The sequence below is a fragment of the Urocitellus parryii genome, chromosome 5 (assembly GCF_045843805.1).
Source record: "Urocitellus parryii isolate mUroPar1 chromosome 5, mUroPar1.hap1, whole genome shotgun sequence".
Taxonomy (NCBI): domain Eukaryota; kingdom Metazoa; phylum Chordata; class Mammalia; order Rodentia; family Sciuridae; genus Urocitellus; species Urocitellus parryii.
This window is the reverse complement of record NC_135535.1, coordinates 193,376,025-193,398,165: the sequence shown is the minus strand read 5'-3', so window position 1 is coordinate 193,398,165 and position 22,141 is coordinate 193,376,025. Positions and strand designations below refer to the sequence as shown.

Genomic DNA, 22,141 nt, shown 5'->3' with positions numbered 1-22,141 from the left:
ATGGCGATATTACCAAAAGTTCTCTATAGGTTTAATGCAATGCCAATCAAAATCCCAACGGCATTTCTTGTAGAAATAAAGCAATCATGAAATTCATATGGAAAAATAAAAGACCCAGAATAGCAAAAGCAATTCTAAGCAGGAAGTGTGAATCAGGCGGTATAGTGATACCAGATTTCAAACTATATTACAGAGCAATAGTGACAAAAACAGCATGGTACTGGTACCAAAACAGGCGGGTGGACCAATGGTATAGAATAGAGGACACAGAGACTAATCCACAAAGTTACAACTATCTTATATTTGATAAAGGGGCTAAAAGCATGCAATGGAGGAAGGATAGCATCTTCAACAAATGGTGCTGGAAAATTGGAAATCCATATGCAACAAAATGAAACTGAATCCCTTTCTCTCGCCATGCACAAAAGTTAACTCAAAATGGATCAAGGAGCTTGATATCAAATCAGAGACTCTGCGTCTGATAGAAGAAAAAGTTGGCTCCGATCTACATATTGTGGGGCTGGGCTCCAAATTCCTTAATAGGACACCCATAGCACAAGAGTTAATAACAAGAATCAACAAATGGGACTTACTCAAACTAAAAAGTTTCTTTCTCAGCAAGAGAAATAATAAGAGAGGTAAATAGGGAGCCTACATCCTGGGAACAAATTTTTACTCCTCACACTTCAGATAGAACCCTAATATCCAGAGTATACAAAGAACTCAAAAAATTAGACAATAAGATAACAAATAACCCAATCAACAAATGGGCCAAGGACCTAAATAGACACTTCTCAGAGGAGGATATACAATCAATCAACAAGTACATGAAAAAATGCTCACCATCTCTAGCAGTCAGAGAAATGCAAATCAAAACCACCCTAAGATACCATCTCACTCCAGTAAGATTGGCAGCCACTATGAAGTCAAACAACAACAAGTGCTGGCGAGGATGTGGAGAAAAGGGTACTCTTGTACATTGCTGATGGGACTGCAAATTGGTGCGGCCAATTTGGAAAGCAGTTTGGAGATTCCTGGGAAAGCTGGGAATGGAACCACCATTTGACCCTGCTATTGCCCTTCTAGGACTATTCCCTGAAGACCTTAAAAGAGCATGCTACAGGGATGCTGCCACATCAATGTTCATAGCAGCACAATTCATAATAGCTAGACTGTGGAACCAACCCAGATGCCCTTCAATAGATGAATGGATAAAAAAAAATGTGGCATCTATACACAATGGAGTACTATGCAGCAATAAAAAAATGACAAAATCATAGAATTTGCAGGGAAATGGATGGCACTAGAGCAGATTATGCTTAGTGAAGCTAGTCAATCCCTAAAAAACAAATACCAAATGTCTTCTTTGATATAATGAGAGCAACTATGAACGGAGCAGGGAGGAAGAGCAGGAAGAAAAGATTAACATTAAATAGAGACATGAGATGAGAGGGAAAGGGAGAGAAAAGGGAAATTGCATGGAAATGAAGGGAGACCCTCATTGCTATAAAAAATTACATATAAGAGGTTGTGAGGGGATTGGGAAAATAAACAAGGAGAGAAATGAATTACAGTAGATGGGGTAGAGAGAGAAGATGGGAGGGGAGGGGAGGGTGGATAGTAGGGGATAGGAAAGGTAGCAGAATACAACAATTACTAATTGGGCATTATGTAAAATTGTGGATGTGTAACCGACGTGATTCTGCAATCTGCATTTGGGGTAAAATTGGGAGTTCATAACCCACTTCAATCTAATGTATGAAATATGATATGTCAATAGCTTTGTAATGTTGTGAACAACCAATAAAAAAAATAAAATAAAAAAAATAAAAAATAAATTAAAAAAAATTAAGGATGAAATAGCAAAACTCTTACACCAGGAAAAAAAAAAAAAAGTGACATCCCAAGTTGGACATTATAATTTTCCCTCTACAATGGTTTGTCTCTAACTTCTTTCAATGGGTGGTTTTAACAATAACCTAAACTGCAACCTAGAAATCAAGATATAGTCATTGCAACTAAGAAATAAAATCACTATAGCTGAGCTTCTACAAATAAATGTAGGGTAATCACTGTCAATCCCTGGCAGTTTCCTTAACTTTGACAGCTTGCTTTCTCATGCTGTCAGATTTTCAAAATATGGTGAAATCAAATGGCTATGAATTAAAATTAGGTGCTTTCCATTTCAGCAAATATAATCAGCACCTTTAAGTTAATCAAGTGTTAACTTTTGAGTAAGACTAACTTAAGTCTTCTTGATCTTATTTAACAAAGCAGCAAAAAATTAGTAGAAAGAACACAGTTCTAAAGACAAAATGACAAAAATATCTTTCCCCACCCTGTAAACTAACTGGGAAAAAAAAAAAAGCAAATCGAAGTCACCAAAAACTCAATTCAAAAAAAAAGGAAAGAAAAAGAAAACCATCATTAAAAAGAAAACTAGTAAAGTTGTTAAATAAGCTACATTACAATTACCTAAAACTCTACTTACATAATACTGCAACAAAAAAGGACCTTTGTGAACTTTCCTTGAAGGCAAGGTTTTGTTGCCTATTTCTCTTTATCTAATTTTGATACAAAACAAGAAAGTAAAATATTTCTCCTACTTCAGACCCTTAGTCTCCAAGATGTCATAAAACCACCAGAAATCCCAGAAACATTTAAGGATATCAGGATCAGTCTGAATCAAAATGTCTTGTAATAATTTTGTCCATTCATAGTTAACTCTTGACTTAGAAAATATTTATACGAAAGAATGTACTTTTTATTCTTCAACAGGGTGAACTAATGGCTAAATCAGAAAACTAAGTATGCTTTTAAGCACTCTCTTACTTAACTGCAACAAGCTGCCCCTCCCCATTTCCTACATACTATGAGCTCTCAGTAATCCTGGCACTGCTCAAACTGGAAGTAAATGGCAGAGATTGTTGCCAAGGAATAATAGTTACTTTAGGAGTACTGATGAATAATGAAAGGGGTGTTAAAACATTCTGGTACACTTACAATGAAAAGAGACAATGAAAGTTATGGAAATAGTAATTTTTAGAAAAGTGATTATAAGGTGATAAAAGATATGATTTTTCAGTTGTGAGTTCATGGCAACATTCTTTAGCCCAAGGGGAAAAATAGTATGGCAGCTGCTCTCTGACTAGCATCAACTCTCCAAGACAGGAGTTGGGTATTTATTTTTTCATATTAAGTTATACTTTTGAAGAACTAGGCTGGAAGCAGAGAGGGAGAAACAGTATCAAGAGAAACACATTCCTATCAAGTTTGCCAATACTATTTCAGGTGAATCACTTTTCTCCAACAGGTGAAAGGGAGAATCTCAAAAATCAATTAAGACTGCTAAGATGTAAAACAGATCAAGATTCAAAGGTTCAAATCCTCACCAAACCTGAGCCTTCTGCTACATAATCTTGGGGATAAAAATGATTAAAAAAGAAAAAAAATATTCTAATAAACATGGTAAATGAGAAATGACTGATATCATAAAAAATTTTAAAAATAGTATTTATTAACTACCTTTACTCAAAATAATAATACTCTATTTGCTGACCACTATCAAAAGATATAAAATAAGTACAATATTACTTAAAAATTTCTTATTGTTAATGTTTCTATTCTTATTGATTTCCAAAACATAATCTGACCATGCATATGCTAGACATGAGGCACATGTTGTTTTGATATAACATCTTAATTTTAAGATATTAATAATGAAGATAAATGTTTTCATATTTGTAATATAAACTCAGAAGAATTACTTTTAATTAAAAAAAGATACAGAATGATCAAGAAAACCAAGACAGAGAAGAAGTTACCCTTTGTCAAAGGAAGTGAATCCAAAGAACCCTAGTCCTACTTTCTCGGAGATTTTACCATCCAATATCATTTCTTATTCTGTCAGATTTTCAATATATGATGAAATCAAATGGCTATGGATTAAAATTAGATGCTTTCTGTGTACCAAAACTTTTCATTTTAGTGCTCTAACTGTATCATCCATAGATTATTATTTAATAAGGATACAAATACACGCACAAAAATATAAACTGTTAGAAATGATAGGGTAGATTGCTGACCACGTCCCATATATTCATTTGATCGACTGAATTAGTAAAAAAGTTATATCAATATTTAGGAGAATGGAGGTTTAAGCAGAGATACAATACATAAAAAGACCTTGAGGCTCGAATTTGCTTGATGAACTCAAAAACCAATAGTGTCTAGCATCCACCTTATTCTAAGGAATACATAGTGCCTATACTTAGATGATCCTAAAACTCCACCAGAAGATTGCCAGAGCTAATAAACAAATTTGGCAAAGTAGCAGGTTACAAAACCAACATTAAAAAAAAAAAAAAAAAAAAGATCAATGGCTTTCCTAAATAGCAACAATGAATCCACAGAGGGGGAAAAAAAAATCAGAAAACAATTCCATTTGCAAACAACAAAACCCTAACCAATCAAACAACCTAGGAATAAATCTAACCAAGGGAGTAAAAGATCTACAATAAAAATTATGGAAGACTGAAGAAAGAAATTGAAGAAGACCTCAGAAAAGATCTTCTATCTTCATGGATAGACAGGATATTGTTAAAATAATCATACTACCAAAAGCAGAATACAGATTCAATGCAACCCCATCAAAATTCCAATGACATTCGTCATGGAACTAGGAAAAAAAAAAAAAAGTCCTAAAATTCATTTGGAAGAATAAAAAACCCAGAACAGCCAAAGCAATTCTAAGCAAAAAAGCAATGCTGGAGGCACCACAATACCTGACTTCAAATTACACTACAGAGCCGCAATATCAAAAACTGAATAATACTGGCATAAAAACAGACACACAGACCAATGGTAAAGAACAGAAGACAGAGACAAACCCACAGTCATCTGATCCTTGACAAAGGTGCCAAAAACATGCACTGGAGAAAAGATAACCTCTTTAACAAATGGTGCTGGGAAAACTGGTTATCCCTATGTAGAAGAATGAATCTAGCCCCTTATCTCTTCCCCTACACAATAACCAATTCAAAGTGAGTCAAAGACTTCAGAATTAGACTGGAAACTATGCAACTCCTAGAAGAAAACTCCTAGAAGAAAAGATATTCGAGTCAACATGCCAGCTTTTAGACACAGGCAAAGACTTTCTCAATAGAACCCCAATAACTTAGGAAATAATGCAAAGAATTAATAAATGGGAAAGCATCAAATTAAAAAGCTTCTGCCCAGCAAGGGCAACAATTAGGAATGTGACGAGAGAAAGACCATAAATGGAAGAAAATCTTTGCTATTCTTCTGAAAGAGGATTATCATCTAGAATAAAGAATTCAAACAACTTTCTTTTTTAGAGAGAATTTTTTAATATTTATTTTTTAGTTTTTTTTTTAAGAGAGAATTTATTTATTTATTTTTTAGTTTTCGGCGGACATAACATCTTTCTTTGTATATGGTGCTGAGAATCGAACCCGGGCCGCACACATGCCAGGCGAGCACGCTACAGTTAGAGTCACATCCCCAGCCCAAGAATTCAGACAACAACAACAACAACAGAAACAAATAACTCAAATAAATACAGACACTTCTCAATAACTAACAAAATACAGGAAAAAAAATGTTTAACATCATTAACAATTAGGGAAATGCAAAACAAAACTACATAGAGATTTCATCTCATGGCAGTCACAGCCAGGTGCAGTAGTGTACACCTGTAATCCCAGCAACTCTGAAGGCTGAGATGGGAGATTCACAAGTTCCAGGTCAGCCTCATTAACTTATTGAGACCCATCTCAAAATAAAAAATGGAAGGAGATGTAGCTGAGTGGTAAAAGTGCCCTTGGATTCAACTTCTAAAACAATAAAAACTCCAAAAAAGCGGTCATCAAGAATACAAACAATGAGGGGCTGGGATTGTGGCTCAGCGGTACAGCACTCGCCTAGCACGGGCGGGACCCGGATTGGATTCTCAGCAACAGGTAAAATAAAGGCATTGTGTTGTGTCCATCTACAAAAAAAGATTCATTCTCTCTCTCTTAAAAAAAAAAATACAAACAATGATAAATGCTGGAGAAGATGTGGAGAAAAAGAAACTTTTACACTGTTAGGATTGTAGATTAGTACAACCACTATGGAAATCAATATATAGGTTCCTCAAAAAACTAGGCATTAAGATACCATATGACCCAGGTATACAATACTCCTCAGTATTTTTCCAAAAGAAATTCATCATACTTTAATGTATGATCCAGGCATAACCATATTTATAGTCAGCACAATTCATAGCCACACGGTGGAACCAGTCTAGGTGTTCATCAACAGATGAATGGATAAAGGAAATGTGGTATATATTCACAATGGAGTTTTATTCATTCATAAAGAAGAATAAAATATATCATTTGCAAGAAATGGACGAAACTTGAGACCACTATGTTAAGCGAAATAAGCCAAATTCAAAAGGTCCAAGGTTCTTTCATCTGTGGGAGCTAAAAGAGAAAAGAAAAGGAGGTGGGGGGAAGAGGATCTAATGAAAATCAATGGGAGATCAATAGAAGAGAGGGATCAGGGTGTGGCAGACTAGAAGTGCTGGGTAGTGATAACTGGAATATGTAACAACAAATGCCATCATTATGTACAACTAAAATACACTAATAAAAAATGTGGAAAGAGGAATAGAAATACACAGTGACTAAGCACCAATGAGAAGAACCTAACTTAAACTTGAGTATCTTAAATTTTGTTTCTCCTTTCTGATCTGCAATAGTAGTAAAGCAACATTTTGCTTTTCTTTCAGAAACAAAGCAAGATTTTTGGATTTTATTTTTAAAAAAGTTATTTTTTGAAAATGACACTTGATGGAAGTTATCATGCTAAGATTAAATATTTTTTCCTTTACAGTCTTAATTAGCTGGTTGTTCAAAATAAAGACATTTTCAACATAAAAACATAACAAATTAAATATACCACTATATATTCAAAATCTATACTGAAATAAAAATTACACATATATGTTGAGTTGGTCCAGAGCATACTAGGGAAATGTAACCTTGGAACCACAACACTGAGAAATAAAATCTAGTTTTTAATTTCAGAAATAAAGAACAACACTTTGAGTGGCCAGGCAAAAAGATTAAGTCATTTATAATGAGAAAAAAATGGACTGACCTCATAGTTTTGATCATTCAATTCCAAAAGACAATAAAACTACCTCTTAGTTCTACTAACATCCTCAAGAAAAGGAAGTCAAATCCAGTGATTTTATACCCATTCAATCTGTTCAAGTAAAAAGGCTACAAACACAACAGGGACACTACTGTTCCCATTTACTATGTTTGAAGAAACTAGAAGATTAACTTAAACCATGTAAATATTGACTACAGCAACTATGGCAACAATACTGCTGATGAACATTAAGACTAATATAAAATTGAAGATTAGGAATTAGAACAATAAATAGTGTATGTTACTTGTCCAGACACTATTAAAAAAAATTAGAAGGAAAATAGACCCCCAAAACGCAGGAAGTAAAATAAATTCACTGGTTACCTCATCTGCACAATGGTACATGACTGACATTTACAAAACACCACATTCATTAAAAGTAGAATATACATTCAATTGCACACAGAATATTTAACAAGACAGACCACATACTGCATCATAAAGTTTCAATACATTAAAAAGGATTCAAGACACAAGGTTGTGTTCTTCCCCACATGGAAAAAAATTAGAAATTAGTAACAGAAAGAAGGAACACATTGCATATCAGAATTTGTGAGATGCTAACTTAAAAAGAAAGTTATAGCACCAAATATCTTTACGAAAAGAGAAGGAAGACTCAATGACCTCAAGCTCCTTCCATGAGAAATTAGAAAAAACAGCAAATAAAATTCAGAGTGAGCAGATGAAAGAAAATAAAAAGTTCAAAATGGAAATCAATGAACAAAAATAGGTAAAAAAATCAAAACCTTGAGAGGAGCAATAAAACTGACAGACCTTTAATCAGAATACTGGGAGGGGGAGAAAATACAATTTACTAATATCAAGAATGAGAGAGGTGGCATAACTACAGATTCTGTAGATATTAAATATAAGAAAATGTTATAAACTTCATGCCTTTAATAACAACTCAAATGAAATTAACATATCCTTATACACACACACACACACACACACACACACACACACACACACACACACGACCAAGTTTACTCAAGAAGAAAGTGATAACCTGAATAGCCCAAAACCTTTAAAGAAATTTGAATTGCTTTAAAAAGCATTCAAAAAAAGGAAAAAAATCACCATTGAGGATGTCTGGGTGAGGAGTTATCAATAGTAAAGGATGTAAATAATGTCAATTTCATATAAACTGTTCCAAAAACGGAAGAGAAGGAGCATTCCCAACTTACTGTATGTTGGACAGCATTACCCTGAAACCAAAACTAAACAAAGACAGGTTCTATAACATTATTATGGCAAACAAGTCAATGAATCCGATTTTTAAAACTTTTACTAAAAGTACTTTTCTTCATTATTTCTTCTTGGAAAGCAATTATCTTTATTATCTGGGTTTTAATCAAGTTTAGGAAATAAGTCTAGTATAAAATTATTTATTAATTTGTTCATTGGATTATACCAGTATTTTCTTTCTTTCTAGAATGTCTAGTTTTCTTTCTCATAACTTTTCACTTTTCTTACATATATTCCCATCTTTCTGTTACAGATTTGAGAGAACTTCTACTTTATCCTACATATCACTATCTTTGTGTTCACTTATTATACAGCATTTTCCACTGAATTTGATTTAGCAAGCATATTTCTAAAATTTGTATTTTATTGTTTCCTTTCTTAATCAGTCTGATCTGTTTTATGAATATAATACATGTTCTTTCTATTCTTTGTTTCTTCCAGGATCACTTCTTTGTTCATCATGGCCATTTCAATAGATTTTGAAGAAAGAAAAATTAAGAAATTGTTGTTCTTGGTTCCTATTATATTGAACCATAAATATTAATCTCATATAGGAAATTTGGCAGAATATTCACTATGGCTATAAGAACAATTCATTAAGTGTTACAGATAATCTTGCCTTTCAGAGAAGCATTCAATTAAGTAAACCAGAATAGTTAACCTGTTACCACTACAAATAAGAATATGACAAACAGTCATGACAAGAATTCAGGAAAGCATAGGTTTACAATGGATAATAATTATAACTAAGTCTCAGCAAGCTTTTATATATGCATAACCAGATGTTGTCTCACATAACCGGATTTTAAAATTTCTTAACAATTTCCTTGGGGGCAGGGGTAATCAAACCATCCCATTAAAAAAACTCTAGAAACCATCTTCCAAAATAAAAATCAGAGAGCTAACAAGAACTAAATATCAGACAACATAAACAAACAAAAGACTAAAGATTTTGAGCACTTTCCTAACCTGGGCTAACAGGCTAAGTTTCTGGCAAGAGTCAAATCTAGGACCTGACAGGAATGGGACCCATCATGCTGTACCCTACTAATAAAGGTAAACTAGAGATAAAACAGTCTTCCAATACTCTGTAACAAACCTTTGTACCACCTAATGAACCAGAAAAATCTCAGGCCATGAACATGGATTGATTACAGTGGTCCCCCTATGTACCAACCACAGGCAAACAAAAATCCTCCTGAAGAAAGACCATCCTAAGTCTCAAACAATTCAGTAATAGCATCTCTGAAAAATTATTTATTAAACTTATACAAATTAAATGATAATTTGCTAAATAAGCAGTATACTATTCTTATATTACACAAATAACTAAAAAGCCATTATAATTTTTAAAAATACTAATTCTGTTTTTTCAAAAGCCCATAAATTTCTACTAAGACTATATAAATACAGAACATTATCATGGTCAGCTCAAACTTTCTGCAGTGTGATGAAGTCTTCAAGACATATTTTGCACTTCAAGACATCTCTTTTCTTATCACCCCCAAAATTACAAAGGAGCAACCTTTAAACTATACTGGCCATGTTTAAAAACTTAACAGCAATGACTTTATTTTTCAGCATGGCCTACTTTAGCGAAGAAGTGACCTCCTCCATGTAACATTCTGAAATAACAAAACCAAAACTCCAGCATTTTATAATAAGCTATAGTAGAATATGTATAAGGTATTTAATATTCTTTATAATCTGAGTTCATTTCCTAAAATTTTCTTGTCAAGAAATGGAAAAGATTTCAAATACAGTCTTAAAAGTACTAGTACTTACTTATATACTACTTTCATAATTTCTAATTTTTGTTACCAAAATGGATAAAAATAATCCTTTAAATATCTAGATAGCTATAAATAAACATCAATATCTTCTTTCTTCTCTCATACCTATAGTATCTGGGAGGTCTAGCAGTTCATTGTGCTGCAAGTCAAGGTTGGTTATCTGTGTGCAGTTTCCAATCTCCTTTGGAAGATGTTCAAGTTGATTGTGGGCTACATCCAGCGTAATGAGGTTACATAATTCACCTGTAAATTGACCAACATAATAATTTAATAAGCATTATTAAATCATACCAGGTAATACAAGTAAGCAAGGGAGGAAATTTTATGATTTTTAAATATAAATGTAAATATAATATTATACAGGCAACTTTTATTTCAAAATGGTAAATCAGTGAACATACTTGGATTGTTAGTAGAAAAAGCTATCATAATTACTCTTTCTGAAAAAGTTCAAAGTTGAACATAAAATTTTAAACTGTTATTTCAAAATGACATCTAATAAAATGAAAATATTGCTTGTAAATGATTACTTCAGCAATCTGTGTCATGTGAGGTTTTTTTTCCTTTTTGTCCTGAAGACTGAACCCAGGGTCTCACACCTACTAAGAACGTACTTTACAAACAGCTACATCCCAGCCTCCATATCATATATTTAAGTAGCAAATTCAACCACAAATGTTGATTGACATGGTCCAAATTTTAAAAGCTGACTAATGTTCTTAATAAATTTAGCACAATGATACATTCTTTTTTTGTGGGGGTGGTACCAGGGATTGAACTCAGGGGCACTAGACCACTGAGCCACATCCCCAGCCCTATTTTATATTTTATTTAGAGACAGGGCCTCACTGAGTTGCTTAGGGCCTCACTTTTGTTGAGGCTGGTTTTGAACTCTTGGTCCTCCTGCTTCAGGCTCCCAAGTGGCTAGGATTACAGGTGTGTGCCACTGCACCCAGCTCAGATACATCTGGAGTTTAGATGGAGGAAGACTGTATACCTCAAAATATATATATGCTTTAAAAAGGGCATATATTCTGATGTTACATAGACATTTTTATAAATAAAAGTGACTTCTCAATTTAACAGAACTTTAAAAGTATAGAAAAGAAAATATTTCCCCAGTACATTCTGTTAAAAGATTGAAGCACATTATCAAGCTACATATTATAAATGCAATTAAATTTCATTTCATCAAATTAAACCTTTTGTGCAAAGAATACTATCAAGAGAGTGAAAAATGCATACTACAGAATGGGAGAAAATATTTGCAAATCATGTAGATAAGGGATTAATATTCAGAAAATATAAAAAACTTCAATAAAACAATATAACCAAAACACCCTAAGGAAGATGATTTAAAAATGGACTAAGGACTTCAGTAGATATTTCTCCAAAAAATAAATAAATGGTCACACATGAAAAAGTATTCAAATCTCTAATCATTAGGGAAATTCACACTAAAACAATGAGATATCATTTCACACCTATTAGAATGACTACTACTACAAAACATGGGGCTGGGGCTGTAGCTCAGTGACAGAGCACTTACCTAGCATGTGTAAGGCCCTGGGTTCAATCCTGAGCACCACATAAAAATAAACACACAGGATAGATATTGTGGAAAAAAAAAATCTTTAAAAAAAATGGGATGACTACCATCAAAACACTAGAAAATAAGTGTTGGTGAAGATATGAACAAACTGGAAATCTGGGGATGTCTAAAGGGAATATAAAATGGTACGGGTGCTGTAGAAAACCATACAGTAGCTTCTTAAAAATTTAATATACAATTAACATAATCCCGCAATTTCATTTCTGTGTACAGACTGAGAAGAACTGGCATCAGGGACTCAGATATTTCTATATCAATGTTCACAGTATTTTTCACAGTAGCAAACAGGTGGGTCTAACCAAATGTCCATCAATGAATGAATGGCTAAACAAAATGTGGTATGTAGTAATGATGCAATACTATACAGCTTTTTAAAAGAATGAAATTCTGATAATGCTAAACATGAACTTTGAAGACATTATGCAAAGTGCAATGAGCCAAACATAAAAGGACAATTATATATATACCCGCTAATACGAGTAGCTGGAATAGTCAAATTCACAGAAAGTAGAATAGTGGTTACCAGTTTCTGAAGGGAAAGAGGAGCAATTTATTTAATGGGTATAGATTTTTCAGTCTCAGGTGATGACAAACTTCTGGAGGTGGGTAATGATGATGGTTGCATAACAATGTGAATATACATAATACCAATGAACTCTACGCTCCGAAATGGCTAAAAGGGTAAATTTTATGTATATTTTATAACAATAAAAAAATTATGGAACACAGCCAAGCCAATGCTGACAGGGAACTCTATAGCTCTAAATTTTTATACTAGAAACTAAGAAGCCTTCTCAAATCATTACATTCTTATCTCAAAAGGAAGAAAAAAAGAAAAAAAAAAGCCCAAGCAAAAGAAATAAAAGAGTACAAATCAACTGAAAACAGGAAAGAATTATATAACTCAATGTAAATACTGGTTCTTTAGGGGAAGAAAACAATACTGATAGCCCTCTAGTGAGACTTAGATTTAAAAAAAAAATAGAGAAAACATATTATAATTATTAGCAATGAAACAGCAATGATTAAGTCTTCAAAAAGAAAATATTACAAACTTAATCATCATAAATTCAAAAACTTAGAAGACCAATTACTCACAAATTACAAGCTACCAAAACTCAAGCAAGATGGAAAAAAAAAACCCTTAGTAGTACTTTAATCATTAAATAAACTTTATTTTACTCAATTTAAAAGTTCCCTCTCAAAGAAAATCCTATATCCAGTGATTTCTTTAGAGGCTTACCAATGCTTCATAAGAATTTATACCAATTTTATACAATCTCTTAAAGAAAACAAACCCACAGAAAAAGGAGTGAACATTTCCAAATTCATAAGAGTAGCATCATGTTGATATTAAAAAAGCAGTACAAAAAGGGAAATATAGAGCTCTCTTTCTCCTGATCAAGTGAGATTAATTCTAGATATATAACACAGCTTAATATCTGAAAATCATTCAATGTAATTCACTGTATCAAAGTCTAAGGAAGTAAATCATTGATGATTAATGGAAGAAAAGCATTTGACAAAAATTAAAATGGATTCATTTAACAAACTCTAATTAGGAATAGAAGGAGAATATCTCAATTTGGTAAAGAACTTTTATATAAACTTACAGCTGACTTTTGTTTCCTAGTCTGACATGTAAAGAACTTGGAAGTCATCACTCCTGTCCTCAAAACAAGCAAAGGAATGAACAAAAGAACATCAACAACACCTCTTACCTACTTCAGAGACTTGAGGAAAAAGGGCAAACTTCTGACCCCCAAAGTGTAGAGAAATACAGAAATTTAGAGTGTACCAGGAGTAGAATCCATGGCAGGAGCTTTAAATTTACATTTAAAGGGTAATTGACTACGTGATGAAAAGAGTGCAGAATAGTTGAAGAAAACTGCATGTGGAGCCAGGCAGAGTGGTGCACACCTATAATCCCAGCAGCTCAGAAGGCTGAGGCAGGAGGATCACAAGTTCAAAGCCATCTGCAGCAATGGTGAGGCACTAAGCAATTACCGAGACCCTGTCTCTAAATAAAATACAAAACAGGGCTGGGAATGTCGATCAGTGGTCGAGTGTCCCCCGAGTTCAATGTCCCATAAGCCCCCACCCCCACATAAAAACAATAACACAACTGCACGTGGAATATATGAGAAAAAATGGGAGTGTGGAGCCCTGCCACTCATGAGCTTTGCCTGCAGAAGTCCTACCCCAGATTCTCAAAATGAAAAGAAAAAAAATCATCTTATACTTCTCCTAGGCATATAAAGCTGCAGAAAATCAAAGACAAACATTTTTTTGAAAGAGGCTGGAGGAGGAGATAAATCACCGTATATATAGAAGAACAAAAATAAGAATTACATCAGACTTCTCTCCAGGAACCATGCAAACAAGAAAATAATAAAGTGAAGTGATAGATGTAGAAAGAGAATATCTTTTCTTTTCCTTTAATCAATCTAACATACAACATTTTGTTCAAAATAGTAATAGCAATAATATATTGGGAGATTACAACTTACACTTAAATGAAATGACAGCAACATTAATAAGGGAAAGATGGGAGAAATGGGAATAATCTGTTATAAGGTACTAACACTATTAAGTGGACTTATATTAGTAATAAATGTATACTACAAACTCCAGGTAGTGCATGCATGCATGTGTGCGTAAGCACACACATAAAAGATGTATAATTGATATACTAAGGAGAAAATACAAAATATTTAAAGTCACAGAGGGCAGAAAAAAGTAGAAGGCATAAAAAGAACAAGTTCAACTCACACAGCAGAGTAGCAAATATAATCAATAATATTTTAAATCAGCTAATTCATATTGAAATGTAATGTTCTAACTCTATCAAAATACAAGACTGTCAGTGAACAAAAAAAAATCCATTCTTTTAAATATAAACACAAGCAAACCAAAAGAAAAATGATAGAGAAGAAATGCAACAATAACAATGAAGACAAAGCTGGAATGGCTATAATTTCAGACAAAGCAGACTTCAAAGCTAGGAAAATCATCAGGGATATAGAAAGCATTACATAATAATAAATTAATAGAATGATTCTCCAAAACACAGCAATCCTTAGAGCATATGTACTTGCTTATCTTCTCTATTATAATGCTTAGTGCAAAACCTCACATTAATTGAAAGAATGAAGATAACAGGAATCTTTGATACTAATACTCTTCATATTAGAATAAAACCTAAGATTTTTCATCACTTTTTCAAAAAATACTTGAAGATGTTTCAATTCCCACAAAAGTAATTTACACTAAAGAGAGCTACATACAACCAAAAGTGTAAAGATACCATGCAATTTAAAAAAGTAAACTGGATGAAGAATATGGCTAACTTAAATCATAAGGAGTAAGTGTGATTCAATTCAGATTAAATTACTATTTTGCAGAACTTCTCAATCTCAGCGCTGACCTTCTGGACCAGATAATTTGTTATGGGAAGCCGTTTTGTGCTTCAGCAGCATCCCTGCCCTTTACTCACTGCACACATGAGTCATGAAAATCTGAACTGTCTCCAGACACTGTTCAAAAGTCCTCTTTGAAACACTGTCCAAATTGCCCTCAGGTAAAAATCAGTGCTATGTTAGAATAAAAGCTCTATATTGTCCAATCTTTCTCAAGAGAAACTTAAAATATGGATTTCCAAATAAAATCTTATATTCTTAAATGCTAATAACTATTTCATAGGTTTAAACAGAACAAAATATTGTTATCAGTCATCTGTGGATTTATCTCATTGCTCAGGACACAAGTTTAACACCTTCACAAGCAAAGAAATTATTAACAATTAGAACAAAAACATGACTTTACCATTCAATATTAACACTAAGAAGTGTTTAGAAATTAGTATATAATTACCCAGACTCAAATTATGTCATAAGTAACTTAAGTCTCTTTTGATTTGTGTAAATCACCATGTGATAACAATTATTTTGAGCTTAAATTCTCCCCAAGAAGCAGGGTCCCTTGAGCAATACAAGTATATCAGAATATCATGTTCATATTGACACACTGAAGAGCGTCACTCAAGAACACTAACACTTCTTTCTCACAACCTAGTAATTCTTAAAGGCACTGAAAATTTAAAACACAGTAATGTAATTCTGTAACATCAGCACACAAAATTTGGTCCATGAGTCCATGAGGTATGAGGCACAATCAACTTACAACTAAATTATATGATATTCTAAGTTAAATTTGAAAAAATTTTTAAAAGATTTTCTCCAACATCCACTCCTTAATGTTAAAAGACTCATGAAAAACTCTCAAAAACTTGAGTTTTTGTCAATAAAATAGGTCTAATAACTTCAGAGAAGTTTCTTTTACAAAAGGCCACCCTAAAACTTTAAAAATATTTTCAAAAGTAATTCAGATTTCTCATTTAATGCAATTAAGACATTTTTCAGCGGGAAGGCTAATATGGTTTTAAAACCTCTCTTCTTTAGATTAACATTAGTAACTACACTAGCTTCTTACATTCAAATAATCAGAAATATTTAAAATATTTAAATATGATAAATTCTACAACAGAAAACACTTAGTATAAGGGTCTATATTACATTTATAAGGAATAGGATATTAAATATCTAAGCAACAACATTTTATACCACTATTTCTAACTATTTCTATACTCTGTCCAGTTATCTAATACTTTTAAACACTTGTTTTACCTCATGACCCACACATTATAAAAAAAAACAAAATGTTAAGTCCATCTCAGATAACATTTTGATTATTATCCTTTCAAATTAACAATGACTTGTCTTTGGTTAATCCTAGAGTTTTATTTTCTCCTTTATGCTTTTGTTTCTCTTTGAAATTGAAAGTGTATAAAAACAGAAAAAACGAGGTTCAGGAAATAGACACTAACAGTCTAGTCTCTCTCATATCACACATGGAGAAGTGTTTCCTGAACCACAATAAGTTTCCTGTCTGTGAAGTAGATCAGTTAAGAGAATTCATCATGCTATCATATTGATGATACTGGCTACCAAGATTATCGATCTTTATAACTCATATTCCATAGTTACTAAGAAATATGCTGACTTTAAATTAGGCTCCCCACATAAATTTTCCTTAAGAGAGAATAAGGACTTCATTCATTCTTCATTCTACAAATGTTTATTAAGCACCTATCATATTCTAGATTCTGTTCTATTAGCTTGAGATACCACAGAGAAAGAGAAAATTCTTGCCTCCATAGAACTTACAGTCTAATAAGTAAAAAATAAATAACAAAGAATCAATGTCAAGAAGTATTAAGAGCTATAAAAGAAAATAAGTCTAAGAATATGATTGGGGGGAAAAGGTATAGATATGCTGATAGTAGAGAAAGTAATCCACATGAAGCAGCATTTGAGAAGAAGTCTGCATAATAGGAAGGAAGAAGCAATGGGAACATCTGGAGGAAGGGTATTCCAAATTGAGGGAACAGCAAGTGCAAATACTCCAAGGCATGAAAGTAGGAAAGTAGTAGGAGATGAAGTGACTGGGAATTATATTCACTAAGGGTTTGTTGGCCAGCATACAGACATTAGCTTTGACTAAGGAAGTAGTATTAAGGATACTAAGAGTGGTATGTTTTGTTTTGTTTTCATAATTAATAAACTTCATTTTTCAGAGCAATTTTAGAGGTTTGCAGAAAAATTGTACTTCCCTACAGATTCCCATATTCTAAAACATCTTACTTTAGCATGGTCTTTTTGTTTAAAGTTTATGACCAACAGAATTATAATTAAAGCCAATAATTTACATTAGTATTCACTCTGTTCAGTTCCATAGTATATAATAAATGTATACTATTATGTATATATAATTACCATATCATATAGTTTCACCACTCTGAAAATTTCATACTTCAGCCCCTGTAACCATTGATGTTTTAGTTTCACTTTTGTCAGAATGTCATGTAGCTAGAATCATATAGGATGCAGCAGATTACCTTTCCCTTAGCAATATATATCCAAGTCCCCCTCATTTCTTTCTCTGGATTGATAGTTTATCCATTCACTTACTAAAGGACATCATGGTTGCTTTCAATTTTTGACAGTGGCAAATAAGTTGCTAAAAACAATCACATGCAGGTTTTATGTGGACATAAAATTTTTAATTCATTTAGATAAACACCTAGAAGCATGTCTGATGGATATGTTAAGACTATGTTTAACTCTGTGAAGACAGTGCCAAAGTGTCTGTCTTCTAAAGTACTTGTACCATTTTGCATTATAACTAGCAATAAAAAAAAAAAAGTTCTTACTATCATCTAGTTCTAATAGTGCCTTGGAATTTAGCAATTCTAAAAGGTGTGCAGTGGCAGTGGTCATGTTTGTGAACATAGAGCTAATAGGATAATGATGTGACAATGTTGCGCTTAAAAATTATGGAAAATTATGATCTCTACAAAAATATAATGAAAAGCATAATGCCATAAAGGAAGTTTAGACATCAGTGTGCATATATACATACACAACATTATGGGTAAATAGGAGAAACAAGATGCTGGCTGAATAGGTTGGGGAAAGACATACTTAAATAATAGATGAGCAGAAACTATATAGACATTCCAAGAAAAATCTGATGGGAGAAAGGAAGCCAAAAAATTAAAAGTTCAGGAATTTCATTGCCAGAGTGTGTGTATATGTACTAGAAACATGTTTACCAAAAGACTTGTATTATCCTAATGTAATAGCACTATATCAGCCTCAAATTAGAAACTGCCAAAGAACATTAGAATGGTTAAATTGTGGTAGGTTCACATTATTGGATATTAGGTAATACAAAATGAATAACTTTTATAAAGCAAAATAGATGAAAAATGTCAAATGGAAGATGTTTGACACAATACATATGACTCCATTTATAAACAAGCAAGCAAGATGAATTAAGTACAGAAGTCAAAATCCCAGGACACCCTTAATGGGGATAATGAGTTAGGTAGTGATGGAAAGAAGGGCTTCTTGGGTGGTCTTCTGTTCCATTTTCAACTTGGATACTGATTACATGATTTGTAAATTGTATTGCATTACACATTTGTGACAGAGGCACACTTTCTTTTTTTCATAAACATACTTCAACAAAAACTTAAATCATAGGCACTAGCCAAGTCCTTGCTCTGAACTGTGGCAGGAAAAAAAAAAGACATCTGTAAAATTTGCAGACTATGAATAATCAACATACTATGGTGAAAATATTGTTTTTCTGACTGCACAGAAGTTCTCTAAAGTCTAAATCAATTCTATTTCAAAAATTTTATACTATTGTTTTGTCCTGCCTTTAGAGAAGACAAAGGTAGCAGGCTGTATCCAAAACTTGGTAACCATGACATGATATTGCCCTACTTCAGACAATGAAGTATGCTGGACAGATCTCTTCCCAAAGGATATTAACACTAACTAAATTCATATTGGGATTATTCCTGGTATTTCTACTTTTTGTGATATAAGAAGACAGTGTTCAGCACTCAAAAAGCAGTGAAACACATAGTATTTAATGTCTATAGGTTAGACAATTGGGATGTAAAACTAATGTTCATCAAACAAGAGAAGAGCAATTTTAGGGAGAGAAAAGTTTTATCCCTCCCACTTTTAAACACCCCAGTAATTAAAATGCTTGAACACTAAATTCCTAATGATTACCTGTCATTCTCCTAGGTTTCTCTAGGACCATCTTGAACAGGTAATAGAGTACAAATTAAAATTTTCAACACAATGATAATCAGAATGCTGCTCTAAAAGATTTGAATGGATGGACTTTAGAAGGCAGATTAGTAAACAGTCTAGAGCAATTAGCCCACATAAAATAATATGAAGGCCCATCTAAAAAACAGTGGTGGAAGTGATATGAACAAGTGACATGAGAGGGGAAGAATAAGCAATAGAAATAGGATAGAACAGTGCTTCTCAAACTATACATAGTGAAAGTGCAGTTTTTACCTCCCCCTCCAACTGATTGTGGACATCTCTTTTCCCCTTTCCAGTATTGGGGACTGAACCCAAGAGCACTCTACCTCTGAGTTACATTCCCAGCCCTTTTAATTTTTTGTTTCAAGATAGGGTCATGTTAGGTGGCCCAGATTGATCTAAAACTTGTAATCCTCCTGCCTCAGCCTACTGAATAGCTGGGATTATTACAGGCATGCAATACTGTGTGCTCAACAAGGACCAAGATTTTTTAAAATATAAAATTACAAGTTTGGATGTTCTACTAATGTCAAATTGTTATATAAGATTCTAAATGCTTACTTTCAATTTTTCTTAATTTGCGGCAAACTGGTAACAGTTGGAGTCTAGCATTTTTCTGGCGAGTTGGTCATATTTTGACTAGGATTAAATAGAAGAAAAATACTCTGATTTCAAGATAATGAACCTGAGTTGATGGAGAAGATAATGATGCAATTTGGAAAGAGAAATAATCTGAAGGGAGAAAAGTTTTAGTGAGAATATTTTGGTCATGCTAAATTTGTGATATGAATGACACATCCAGGTAATGTAATCTAGTGGTTAATTAGGAAAAAAATAAAACATGCAGTCTGAAGAAACTGGTAGCATGTTAAAACATTTTTGCTCTCAAAGGGAATGAGGGTAAGTATCTGCAAATACGAGCTTTTGGCTAATGATAATGGTGGCATCCGGTGGATTATTTTTTTAAAAAATCACTGTGAAAAAGCATACAGTAGTTACATTGGAATAAACAACAAGTGAAAGGGAACTATAGTAGGCAGATTAAGATAGCCAACAATGATTCTGCCTCACTAATGATACACTGATTGAATAATTATCCTTTCCTTAAGTGACAGAACTCGGCAACTTGCTTTTTATCAACAAAATAAGACAAAGATTAAGGGGGAATGTCATATTTGTGATTATGTTACAGAAGATTGAGACTTCTATTTGCCAGTGTTCTACTGATTTTTCAGCTTGCATGCCCAACAAAACAAGATGCCATAGAAAGGAACTGAATCCTAACAACCACGTGACCTTGAATGTGGATCTTTTCCCCAAGGAACTTTCAGATACTATCCAAGCCTTAGCTAAAACCTTAACTGAGAAATCTTATGAGAAATACTAAATTAGAAGGTCCAGTTAAGCTACATCTGATTCCTGCACCAAATAAACTGAGATAATGATGGTGTTTTTAGGAGCTAGGCTTCAGAATAATTTTATATAATAGGTAACTAATTCAGGAATCACAGATGATCCACTTTAAAAAAAAATTTTTTTTTAGTTGTCAGTGTACCTTTATTTTTATTTATTTATATGTGGTGCTGAGGATGGAACCCATTGCCTCACACATGCTAGGCAAGCACTCTACCACTGAGCTATATAACCCCAGCCCAATACACATTTTTTATTATGAAGTTGCTCAAAACCCTGCCTGTGGAAAATAAGTCAAAAAGCCAGAGACCTGTTCCCCGAGAAGCCAGAAGACAAAGTTCAGAGTAGCTGCATTTCAAGGTTGGAAACCCTGAAAAAGAAAAAACCATAAAGAGTGGAGTCACTAAATCTTCAGTATACATACCTGAAATTCTGACTCCTAAAATATGTTCAAGAGGAGACTGCAAAGAGAGTGAGGGGGAAAACAACATCTCAAAGGCTAAATAAAAGAGCTGAGCAGATATTTCAACAGCTGCCAATTATAGTGCATAAGAGTCTAGAATGTCAGTCCTACCAAGTTGGAAGCTAATGCAGAGAAAACAATACCTCAAGGAATAAAGACCACCAAGGAATCTGTGTTAGGTTTAAGGACAGAACTAAATAGTATCCCCCCTGAGAAGAACTAAATCCAAGAGTGCGTCGTGGTTGAATAACTCAACAGTAATTTAATGCAAAACAAACTTTACCTCTTTTCAGAGGATCCATACTCATTATAATATCATCCATTTATACATCAATTACTAGACTGATTCCTACTTCTGGCCATGAGGAAACTAGAAAATGAACAAAACATATAAGAAAATTATATATAGACAGTAGACATACACGACTGTGTTCTCTGATATCACTGGAAAACTATATGAATCTTATGGTTGACCCTTATGGTTACTGTCCAGAGGTAGTTCTATGTCACATGAAAAGAAGGGAAGAAATGCTGAAAAAAGGCCACTGCATTGTGGCAAAAGACTTAAGTTTAAGATGGTTAAGGTGGCTACAGTTCTGGGAAAATTTTCAGAAAGAATAGCAGCAAACAGATTTATGTAATCTCAAGAACCAGTCCCTTTCAGTCTTCGCCAAAATTATGATCTGCATATATG

General features: G+C 33.2%; 1 protein-coding gene across 3 annotated transcripts in view; it reads right to left on the bottom strand.

The window, feature by feature from the left end:
- Window positions 1-22,141, bottom strand: part of Shoc2 (SHOC2 leucine rich repeat scaffold protein) — a 99,090-nt gene that overhangs the window by 35,037 nt on the left and 41,912 nt on the right. For all 3 annotated transcript variants that reach the window (XM_026389188.2, XM_077799029.1, XM_077799030.1), the window contains exon 3: window positions 10,371-10,508. In XM_026389188.2, coding sequence (XP_026244973.2) covers window positions 10,371-10,508 — 138 coding nt within the window. The remainder of the gene's footprint in view (window positions 1-10,370; window positions 10,509-22,141) is intronic.